Source organism: Gymnogyps californianus, chromosome 27 (assembly GCF_018139145.2).
Source record: "Gymnogyps californianus isolate 813 chromosome 27, ASM1813914v2, whole genome shotgun sequence".
Taxonomy (NCBI): Eukaryota; Metazoa; Chordata; class Aves; order Accipitriformes; family Cathartidae; genus Gymnogyps; species Gymnogyps californianus.
The window spans coordinates 5,548,227-5,560,007 of NC_059497.1; the positions used below are offsets into that span (position 1 = coordinate 5,548,227).

Below are 11,781 nucleotides of genomic sequence, written 5' to 3' on the forward strand. Positions count from 1 at the left end.
CTTACAGCAAATTCATTATAAAGGGTGAAGTATTATTTACCTTTCTCTACACCCAAATTTTCTACTTATGGCTTTTCAGGTATTTGAAGTGGAGTTAACAGCATTACTTTTAAACAATAGTATACTCTGCTTCCTTTGACTACACTGCTACACTGTGAACTAAACACTTGGCTTCCTGTCATGGGCACATGGAATGAGTTCAAGATGGGGTCGAGTGACAAACGCATCCTAGCATGCCCCAAACTTTGTGCTGAAAGCATCAACTAATAAAAGCAGACGTGATTCTTACTTCTCATAACCTGTAAAGACAGACTGAATTGCCACACAAAAAAATGTTACAATATCCTGAACAGAAGACTCAAAGCGGATGGCTATGAAACCTCTTGGATTCTGAGAAAGCAAGACTGAACATGCCAAGATACAAAGGCACCTCAAAAAGACTGCGGTAAGATCAGATTTATGATCAAATCAGCTGAAGTAAGAGGGCTTCTCAATTCTGATGGTTAAAAATACTTTGGGGAAGGAAGCAAAGATTACTGCTGTGTATAGCTCAGGTAAGGCTACCTCTGGAACACAGAAAAATAAAGTGTAACATTGAGTAATTTTATACTGGACACATCCAACAAACCTGGCCACATTCACGTGGATCTTAGATGATACATTTCCGTTAGCACAATTATGACCAGTGACGAGGCTTCCTATTTTTGAGGCTCTGGAATTACTGTCTTACCTTCCACTCACAGAACTGTCACAAAACCTTTCCAGGAAAAAAAAACAACCCAAACAAAACCCCAACCACTTTCTCTGCCTGTAGGTACATTCAGTCTACATCAAACAGGTCAAATGTCTTTGCTATAACTTGTTTCTCACCACTGTTGAGAAGTATATAAATAACCAGTTTGGTCCTTTTGACTACAACTTCTTCCAGGTAGACACCTGCAGCTTGACTGGGCCCACTGAAGTCTGCTCAACTTTATACAGAATAACCACAAAACAGAAAGCTCCCAAAAAATAAAATTATGTGATGAACTCCTACCAGAAAGATCACTCCTTTTAAGCCCAAATCAAACAGAAAACTCATCCCCTTCAACTCCAGCAGCAAAAGACAGTACTGAAAGAGATCAAAAAGCATTATGTGCTGCAAGTAAGTCTATCTTGAAACAAACACCAATTTCGCTAACTCAGCACACACCTGTTTCCATGACAGCATAACTTACTTTAACCTGTTCTTAATTGCTTTAAGAGAAGCTGAAATAAGTCCGGACACAGTCTTCTGCACAGGTTTCACTTAGGATTAGTCTACATAAACTGCTCCATTTCAACCATAATATCAGACCACAGAAGACCCTCTAACGTGGATGTTATTATAGGAAATAAAGATACTTGTGCCAGTATAAGCAATTGTTGTACAGGCTGCTTTGCAAAAGAGCATTTTTTTAGTGACATAAGTACAAAGAGGTTGTAAACAGTATTAGTCTATTTGTTTTAGTAAAAGGTGACTGTTTCCCTAAATGAAATTGCTCCACTGTAGTAACAGCATGTGTAAATCCAGTCTGAAGAATGATAACTAATAACTCTTACAAGCAGCTTTGCCTACAGACTACCCCACAGTTTTTGAGCCCAATAATTCACTGTTTTGATGCTTACATCACTGAAAAGGCTTCTATGAATGGAAGGCAGAAGTATTTATAACCCTTAAATCTAGGTGACTGTCAGCAGTGCAGTCTCACAGTCCAGGCACTGGGGTAAACAAGGACACACCTCAAAAGGGAGAGCTGAGCCTTTCTGTTGATTCCCCAGACACAACCTCCTTCTGATTAACAGTTCGTGACTGCTGCTAATGCCAGCAGGGAAGGATTGCAACTTTGTGGTGAGGATAAGGCAGGCACAGGGAGCACAGGTGAATTTTCTGCCTTAAAGCCATAACCTACTGCTACAACAGGATTTGGGTTTGCAGGAACCCTGGCAAAGTAATTCAAAACACTCTCCCTACAGAGGTGTGTTCTCAGCCTCCCAGGTTTATACCCAGGATTGTTAGCATTATTATTACCCCTTCTTTGAAAAGCCTAAGGTCACTGAGAAAGCACTACAGAGAGAGCTAGAGCAGCATCAGAGACTGGGAAAGTCATAACACAAAAAGGTGCCTATGAGCAGAGGCAGGCTGAGGTCTCACCTACTGCAGGGGTTTAGGGGAAAACCCCTTAGAAACTCCTCCTCCCTTTCAAAGCACAGGGGGGCCAGAAAAGAGGGAGGACAGGGAAGGTAGACTCAAGCCTAAAAACATGCTTAAGAATAATAATGCACTAGCCTACAACCCCAGAACATGCAGAGGAGGGCAGTGTGACCAACCAGCACCCTGAGAGGAGGATGTTTCCTGCTCCGGGGGTGGTAGTCACAAGTAGCAGCTTCACCAAAGGGCACTGGGCACAGTCCAGGCCCTGAGGCTTCCCACACAGTCCAGGGCAAACGGGTAACGTGTCAAAGATGCAGGGATGCAGCACTAACTCAAGGGATAACAGTCCCACCTCCCTGCCAAACACAGACAGTGTAGGAGAGGCCCCAAAGGCCCCGTCTCCAAGTAAACACGGGGCAGATGGAGGCATCCCCAGCCCCACAGATGGCTCTCCCTCAGCGCACACAAAGGCGGCCCCAGACGCACCTCCCCAAACGCCCACAGGAGAAGGGCAGCACCCCCCCCCCCGGCCCCTCCAAAGCCCATACAGAACAATAAGAGTCTACTATGACCCCACATACATTCCCTCGGCCCCACAGACATCCTCCTCAATGCCCCCAGGGGACAGGGAAGGCCTCTCCCGAACCCTGAGTGCCCCCCTTCCCCCGAGCACACAGTGTACAACTGGCGCCCCCATGCCCAGAAGTCGCCCTCAAAGCAGAGAGAGGGCCGGAAAGGCCCCTAAAGCTCCCCCAAGGCTCACAGAGGGCCGGAAGGGCCCCCACAGCCCTCCCAAGCCCCACGGAGGGCCGCGAAAGCCCCACGGAGGGCCGCGAAAGCCCCACGGGCCATCCTAGGCCCCACGGAGGACGAGGAAGGGCACCAGCCGCCCCCCCCGCCCCGGCTTTAGGCCTCACTCACCGCGTCCCCGCCGAGGCCGCTCCCTCAGGCGGGCGGAGGGCGGGGTCCCGCCGCTAAGCCCCACCCCGTCCGCGCCGCTACCCGATTGGCCCCGTGCTCAGAGCCGGCTGGCCAATGAGGACCGGGAGGGGCGGGGGATGCCAGGGGCGGGGCGTACCGGTGCGCGCGTGGAGCGGCGTGTGTGTGTACCGGTGCGCGTGCACCGGAGCGCACCTCCCGGTGCTCACGGACCGGTGTGCATCCTCCCCGGCCCCCCCCATGTCTCCGGGTTTCCCCCCCCACACACACTGTGCTCCCCCGAGCCACCCGGCCCCGCTCGCAGCGACGCTGTCCCGTTCCGGCCGCGCCCGGTGGAGAAAAAGGATAAAACCAGACATTCGAGCTGCTCCCCCCCCCCCCCCCGCCGTGTCCCGGGATCCCTCCCTCCTCCGGCAGCGCGTCCGCCCCCGGGGCCGTGCTCCAGCCCGCGGTGGGACGGGACCCCCAGGAGAACAGGGTCCCCCGGTGCTGTCCCGGTGCCGGCAGTCAAACCCGCCGGGCGCAGCGGGATCCCCCGGGCGGAGGCGGCGGGCCGTGCCGGAGGAGACGCGGGGCCACGGCACTGGGAGAGGAGCTGGGGGGGAACGAAACGGCTCCGGGCGCTGCCCCCCCGCCGCTCTCCTGCCTCCCGGGGTTCCGGCTCGTTTCGATTTCGTTTCCCGGAAGGATTGCGCCGAAGCCGCAACGGCCGCAGGGACGGGACCCGCCCGCGCCGGGCAGCGGGGCAGCGCCGGGTCGCAGCGGGGTGGGGGGCAGCGCCGAGCACCGCTGCGGGGAGCGGCCATCCACCGCCACCGGGGATGCAGGTAAGAACTGCCCGCCCCCAGCCCGGTCCCGTCTCCCCCCTCCTCCCGGTTTTCCCCCCCTCAATTAGAGGCTGGAAGTTGATGCGCCGGGGCGGGGGTGACTGACACCCCCATCCACGGAGCCCGGAGCAGCCGGGGGGCTCCGTCCCCCCCCCCCCATTTGGGACTGAGCCAAAAGCTGCTCTCACACATCTGGGGTTTCGTTTCCACTCCCCTTTTCTTGCTTCCCCACTCGAGCCCCTCCAAGGACAATATTTCCTCTTGAAGCAAGGAAATGCCATCTCAGAGAACGTGTGTGAAAACAGCTAAGCAGGAAAAAAAAAAAAGCAAGAACATAAAATCGGTACAAAGTAATAAAAATTCAGAATGCGTCTCTCATGCCCTAGAAATCTTTAGGAGCAAGAAAAATAATCAAACATTTGGTCTGTTTTTACTGTAAATGTTGTTGTAAGAGAGTCACACTGATGGGAGAAAACTAAAATAGCTTTTTAGAGGAGTTCTAGACAAAATATACTGCTAATTTCTTTCACTTTTATTTTTCCCATAGCTTATTGCTTAGAATGAATCCGAAAGACAGTTTGCATTGCTGTCAAGCCTGTTCAGAGTTTATACTGGAGTTTCTCTGGTTTCCTCATAGAATGTCATGCAGCTGCTTGCTTTGCTAAAACCAACAACCCCGAGACAGCCAGCAATCATTACACCATAGCAGGCAAATCGTTAACACTCATCCTCCTGCCGAAGAAAACCCCTCACCCAGCACCAAACTGCTGCCTTCCTCCTGCTGTAACTCCCCCTGGATCACAGGGAAGCATTTTCCCCGGGAGGGATGGAGCTCTTTGCTCCTACCTCCCATGCTCCCGGCTTTGGGGACACCAGCTTTGCATTTAAGATGTGTCCAACCACCATCTGCTCTGTCAGTGCACACTGTGATTTCTCTTCACCCCTGATATTTTTTTTGGGGGGGGGGGGGGGGCGGCCTCAGCTCTGCTACCCCCACACACAGTCGAGGAGTGCTGGCTGCTCTAACCACCTCCGAAAAACCGCCTGAGGGTGTATTGAAGCGCCCAGAGTTGGCAACCGCTTCGGAAAATACTATTTGTAGGCAAAATTGTTAATTTTCCAGAGAATGAAGCTGAGGATTCACGTTAATAGATTTTTAAGAGGAAACATTATCTGCTTGGCTGCCAGTAATCTTTCAAGATCTAGATGGGGCTGAAAGCAGGATCTGAGCTCCCTTCTGGCTCGCATGTCTGGATGAGAGCCTGGAGGCAGAGCAGGGGTGATGCTGACCCCCCAGCCCAGCACAGTTGCTGGGGCCACCTCTCCTCCCAGCACTGACCATCTCACCCGTTCGGTGAGGCTGGAGGGGCTCCTTAATGAGCAACTGAGAGGGAGAAGTAATTCTTGAGGGGCTGGGACTTAATGGCAGGCAAGCAAGATGAGCGGACCTCTCCCTAAACCATGGGATGGCTATTTCCACTTATGCCCAAATGATCACTGGGGAAAAAGTTAGAGACATCTCTTCATGCAGTGTTTTTAAGACAAAATCTAAGCACTATTGCCAGCTGTATTTTCACAACTCTAGAGAACTGAAGTACTGTCCTAAAACCCTGGGCACCCAACAAGCATCTGAGGATCCTGCTGGAAGCAGGAGCCAGCACGGGCACTGCAGGCTCTGCCAGTCTTGGCTCCATCTTCTACTCCCCTGCAGCCTTGGGGCAATGGGGATGGCTCATAACCCTCATCTGGAGCCTGGATGAGGGCAGGTACCTCTGCTAAAGAAAAGAGCTGGAGAAAGAGAGGGGGATCTCTGGCTACTAATGCTGTCTTGGGCAACCAGAGACTCATCCTGGGGCTGGTAAAGGACCTAGAGCCCGTGTGGAAGAGCTGCAGACAGCACATCATGCTGCTATGAGAAACCAGTTAGAAAACATTTGAGCAGTGTTTACTGTGGTGAAGGCATCTCCAAAGCAAAGGCAAGAACAGAGCTGGGAGTTTCCCCCCGCTGATGTGTTTGATCTCTTTTCCCCAGGGTAAAGTGGCAGTCAGTTCTTCCAGCCCCGTTGTCACAGCTTCGTTACCACCCCCATCCCAGGCCAGACGCACACCCATCAGCGAGGGGGAGATCTTCAAGCTTCCAGGCAGGCTGAGTGAGTAGATGTTGAGCAAGTCAACGCAGCTTAAAAAAAATGAGTTCCCACAGGGTGGGACATGGTGGGTACAGCCATGGTGTCCCACCCAGGGACCATTCCCTGCGGTCAAGGGGGACAAGATGGACCAGTCATCAGGGTTTGTTTTCTCTCTTTGGGGCATTTTTGACCTGTGAGTGCTTAATATAGAGGGAAAGTTTGGTGATGGAGAAGACTAGTATCCCACCCTGCCCCTCAGCAGTTTTGAAGACGGAGACTGAGTTGTTTCAGAGGCTGCCCCTGGTTTCAGGAATCCAGCCCTCACTGTGGAGCAAGGACGACGTGATCCACTGGCTAAGATGGGCTGAGAAAGAGTATTCCCTTCGGCAAACTGACGAAAGCAAGTTTGAAATGAACGGCAAAGCCCTGTGCATCCTCACCAAGGATGACTTCAGATACCGAGCTCCAAGCTCAGGTTAGACCAAGTGCAAGAGTGTTTGAGGACTGTCCAAGTACAGCACAAGCTGTGGTCTGCTGAGAGGGGCTGGATGGGTCCCAGCAGACCAGGCTTTAGCTCTGGCCAGTTGGGTGCTGGAGACAAGGACAACTCCCTTCCTTTAGTCTATCTGGACTGCAAATGCTTTGGGATGGGGAATAACCTCTTTGTAGCAGAGAAATCTAAGCAACATCATCATATAATACAAAATCATCTGAGCAGACTTTCCTTCCCTGCAGGTGATGTGTTATACGAAATACTCCAGTACATTAAGACTCAAAGAAGAGCTCTGGTGTGCAGCCCTTTGCTGAACTCACCCTTCAGGGAAACCAGGAGCACAGAGGAAGGTACGATGGAGAATAGCAGTTATCCCTCAAGCAAAGCCTGCCCTCAGCTACAGTGGATTGCACACATCTGGGGTTTGAAGCTCAGCCAGCTGAACCCATCCCACACTACCTGAGCAAGGCAAGCAGGACAGTCCTGGAGATGGCAGCCAGGTCCAACAAAGTCCAGGTCATCAAGGAAGTTTGTAGTGATGAAGCAGGTCTGGTCAGAATCAGGCCTAGACAGCACCAGGTGGGTCCATGGTGACCAGGCAAGGCTATGGCTACACTAGGAAGTCCATCTGCAGATTGGGATCTGGATCAGAGAGGGTAAACAGCCAGGCAGAGGCACAGCCATGGCTGGAGACTAATCCTCCTGCAGCACAGCCAGGAAAGGACTGGGGAGCCAAGGCTGAGCTTAAATAGAGCTTCTGGGCCCATGGGTGGAGTGGGGAGAGGCCCCAGGTGAGGCTGGTCAGGGCCAGTGAGGCTTATTAGTGCCCTCAGGGGGCCTAGGTGGGGGTTAGGGTGGCATCAGTGGTTGGCTTTGCATTGAGGTGGATCTGGGAGTGCTTTCCTGAGCTCTTCTGCTGGCTCAGGGGCAGGGTGATGAACATCTTAAGCCCCAAAAACAACAATTTACAAGGGAGTGCCTGTATTCTGGTGTGTTCTCTTATTCCAGCTTTTCTTTTGTATCTGACTCCCACCCTGCTTGGCATCTCCTCTAACCCCCCCGGACATTCTGCTGCTCCTGCTTTAGGAAAGTCTTAGGCTTTCCTTAGCACCTGCCTCCTCTGGCTAAGCTGGTACCAGGCTGATAACCAACCTGGGCTGTCCCTCCCCACCTGCTTTAGGGCTATGGAAGATCTCCTGGGACCTGCCATAATGCATCACAGGGTTTTTTGGTTGGTTTTGTTTTGTTTTTTTGCAGGGACAGACTGTAGTGCTGAGGCTGCCCCAGTTGCTGTTTCCTCCTGCCTGGGTTGTGCAGAACAGCCTGTGTCCTGCAGCCACGCAGAGCCGTTAAACCTCTCCCATCACAGCTCAGAGGGCAGCTGCAGGGCAGATGCCATCTGCTCTTGTCCTACAACCCTGTCGGCCCCAGTTGATGGGAAAATTGCAGGTAAACATGAATTTATGGCCTTGTTCCTTGGGGAAATGAGATTGTGCTTTGTCCTGTCTGTCCATCTGTCTCCCATTTATTCCATGCATCAGTGTGTGCTTCCCCACCTGAAAAACTGTAGTTCCTGCTAGTGTTTGGAGATCTAGCAATAAAAGTGCTGTGCATGAGCTCTGGGCTCTTCTTATATTTATTATTGTTGCTAACATGTGCAATCCTGTTGCTGATTGACCCTCACTGGAGCATAGGTGCCTTAGTGGGAGCTCTATGACTACTTATTCTCCACCAATGCTCAGACTGCAGGTTGCTGTGGGATTATGTGTACCAGCTCCTCTCCGACAGCCGCTATGAGCCTTACATCAAGTGGGAAGACAAGGAAGCCAAGGTCTTCCGGGTCGTTAACCCAAACGGACTTGCCCAGCTCTGGGGGAACCACAAGGTAAATGCAGTTGAGAACAGATTTGTCATTCCTGGGCTTCTGCATGATGCCTTCATGACCTGTTCCCCAGAGCTGATGGCACAGGGACTGGGAAGGGTGAGACAGCGTGGGCACAGGGCTACTGAGAGATGCCAACCTCCTGGTGATGAAAGAGGGAGGCTTTCTCATCCACTGGAAAGCAAACCATGATGGCTGTGGACCCAGAAGCAAGTCTGGGTTAGAGACCCACACTGCAGCCTGCAATGCCCAAGCACCACCTCGAATGTCCCACATGTGGTCCTGCTGCGGACAGACCCAAACCAGGTGTTGGTGCTTGCTTTTACTCAAACTCCCCTAATTCTTTTCTCCTTTCAGAACCGGATGAACATGACATATGAGAAGATGTCACGAGCGCTCAGACATTACTACAAACTCAACATCATCAAAAAGGAGCCAGGGCAGAAGCTGTTGTTCAGGTGAGATGAAGCAGATCAGAGAAAGGAGCTGCCTGGAACAGTGCAGATAAGGCACGGGAGGTGGTGGGCTCCAGATGTTGGCAGCTGCTTCATCCAGCAAGATCCTCTCCTGCAAATGCAACACCCCGGTGGGTTTGTGTCCAGGCTCTGTCCCGTGCAAACCAGGAGCTGGGCCACCTGGGTTCTGGGTCCCATCCGATGCGCTTCCCAGGGCTGCGGGCCAGCAACCTGCCCTGGGGCCAGCATCCATCCGCTCTCCTGCATGGAGTCCAGCTGGTGTCGGAGGAAATGTCCCTGAGCCCACCCAAGCTGGACAGGTCCCTCCTGTTCCCCGGTGACACCAGCTCTGAAGTTCACCTCCAGACAGTGGAAGGGGTGGAAATAACTCAGGAGCCTCCTGTTTTCAGTGCTGGCTGCTTCCCTGGGACTAGTTTGGACTTAAAATGCCAGCTCTGGGCCAATGAGTGCTGAGCTTTGTCTCCCCAGGCTCGGTGCATCCTGGATGCAAAGCAAGAGCTGGGATCCTCAGCAAGGCCCAGGGATGGCAGATACCCTCTGGTGAGCTCCAGAGCTCATCTGATGAGGGCAAGGGCTCCAGCATTTACAGCCTGGTTTGGGGCTGGGTTTGGGCATGCCCTTAAAGCCATTAAAAAATGTATTGCAGGTTTTTGAAGACTCCTGGGGAGATCATCCATGAGAAATCCAGCAAACTGGAGCAGCTGGAGAACGAGGACCATGAAGATTTGAAAGAAGACACACTGGAGGTTTCACCGTAGGACATCTTTGAAGGTGGCACTTGCAGTGCATCGCAGACAGACTTGTGCTCTGCTGGGAAGTGCTGGCGTCTCTTGCACCTCCTGGACAGAAGGCCACAGAGCTGGTCCTGGAGTTCAAAACCTGCCCTGAGCCAAAGCTGTGACATCTCCAGGGCTTCATTAGCAAAACACACCCAGAAACTGTCCCCTAGCCCCGAAAGCGCAGGTGAACGTGTGGGCTGGTCTTCTGCTTGCTTCTCTTCTGTCCTCGGGGAGGGAATGTGATGGTTTTGCTCTGTAAATTTTGATGCTTGTCTTTAAGGTTCAAACTTGCTGGTAAAGACTACTCTGTTCTTACAGCGAGATGTGCTGAACAGAGCACCGGAGCACATGCTCTGGGTCAAACATCTACCGAAGCGCTTTTGCAGCGAGCAGTGGCCCTAAGCGTGAACACGCTGCTCTGAACCTGAGCCATTTCCCCAATCTGAGAACAGACTTACACAGATATACTATACACGGCAATCTCGCTGTCTCCTGTGGGGTTGCTTCTGTGATTAAGGATGGGAATGTGCTGAAATATCTGCCTGGATCAGGCCTGGCTGGAGCTCCAGGCTGCATGGATGCCCTAAGCTGGGTCTTATTTTAACTCCTTTCCCTCCATGTAATGCTTTTTGTACTTAGCTGACTAAATAATGTGAAAAGAAACGAAGCCAGTAATGAATAAGACCACACTCATCGTCAGACACGCGGTTATTTGCTTTGAGTCCGAAGCAGGAATACCTGCAACCCCAGGCACTGTTCCTGATCTGGAAGGAACAGTGTGTGTGTTTTTTAAATCCAAAAATATCACTAATGTTTTCAGATTGCTTTTCATTGAGGAAATAAAATCCTGTGACTGTAAGGTTCAAAATCCTACTTCTTGCTGGTTGAAGGTCTGAAACTGGGAAATCCAAGTCTTCCTCATTTAAAACCAGCTCCTGGGGGCACCCACATCTTGTCCCCAAGCTCGGCAGCCCCTAGACCAGAGTGCCACAGTCTGAGCTGCTCAGCAGCTGATGGGTGAACGCCGTGCAAACGCACGGCTAGCGATGTGGACAAGCACAGATCCAGGTTGTGAAGCAGCATTGTGTTTCATGGCTGATAGCAAAAGGTGAGTTCCTTCCAACCTCGGCTTTGCACCACTACAGCAATTATCCTGCTGCCTCGTGTCTTTGCACTGGACCCTTTCCCAAGCCCAAGCTGCCATCTCGGAGCTGCATCAGCACTGCTTTTGGGGCAGCAATGCTGTGAACGGGTCTGGGGACTGTCAGTCTTGTGAAAAACTTTGGCAAAGGTTGGTGACTGAGGTTTCCACCAAAACTGGTTGTTGCCGACCTGAAACTACAGTCCCTTTTGCCGTAACTGCTGTTGCTCCTCCAAAACTACTTTACACCCATTAACTGGAGCCTGGAGATGCTGGTGGGCTGTAGCCAGCAAGAGTGGCGGGAGGGTGGTGGGACACGGGGTGGCTGGTTGGCAAAACGTCAACAGTACGACATCTCCGGAAGCGCTGGCTCAGAAGTTTCAGTTCCAGAAAAAATCACTAGCTCGCTGGCAAAACGCAAGTGCTTGACAAGTCAAGAGATGGAGGAGAAGGAAACGAGAAGCTCGAGGGAAGTAAATGAGCATAGCGTCACAGCCTTCGGGAGGTCCTAGCCAGGAAGGGAGGCCAAAATCCCTGCTAGGAGAGGGGGCGGGAGGTTACCCAGCACCCAGCCAAGCTGCAGCCTGGGGATGCACCATACCAGGAAGGTGCAGTGAAGCACCCAGCCGTCGTCCTTCCTTCCACAAAGGGTGCTTTTTGTCCCAGAGAAGACTAAAGCCAGATCTTTCTTGGGGTGAAATCCAGCAGAGAGGCAGCGCAAGCCCTGCCCAGCCCTGAGGGACAGCTTTGGTGGGAAAGCAGACCCCCTTCCTTGGCAACCGTCCCATCCTGGCCCTGCGTCGCTCTTGGGATACACCCCCATGGGTGCATTTTTCCTGACCTTCTCCTAACAAGATGTCCCCCCCCCCCCCGCTTTCTTGCCGTGGAAACAGCCCTGATGACTCCTGAGCATCCCATTGCTTCTCCAGCCTGCGTGGTTTG

The 11,781-nt window shown here is 52.3% G+C and overlaps 1 protein-coding gene across 1 annotated transcript; it reads left to right on the forward strand.

Annotated features, from left to right (window-relative positions):
- The first annotated feature begins 6,340 nt into the window (after positions 1-6,340).
- ETV7 (ETS variant transcription factor 7) lies at positions 6,341-10,571 on the forward strand. Its single transcript, XM_050911393.1, has 6 exons — positions 6,341-6,543; positions 6,804-6,911; positions 7,819-8,010; positions 8,304-8,446; positions 8,801-8,901; positions 9,566-10,571. Exons 1-6 carry the CDS (start codon positions 6,480-6,482, stop codon positions 9,675-9,677), a joined length of 720 nt encoding a protein of 239 aa, XP_050767350.1. The 5' UTR covers positions 6,341-6,479; the 3' UTR covers positions 9,678-10,571.
- Positions 10,572-11,781: the final 1,210 nt, after the last annotated feature.

Bases quoted from the DNA above. Each gene is read 5' to 3' on its own strand.
- ETV7 (XM_050911393.1), top strand. From the start codon at position 6,480: ATGAACGGCAAAGCCCTGTGCATCCTCACCAAGGATGACTTCAGATAC. The intron at 6,544-6,803 runs GTTAGACCAAGT...CCTTCCCTGCAG, and splicing joins ATACCGAGCTCCAAGCTCAG to GTGATGTGTTATACGAAATA. The intron at 8,447-8,800 runs GTAAATGCAGTT...TTCTCCTTTCAG, and splicing joins AGCTCTGGGGGAACCACAAG to AACCGGATGAACATGACATA.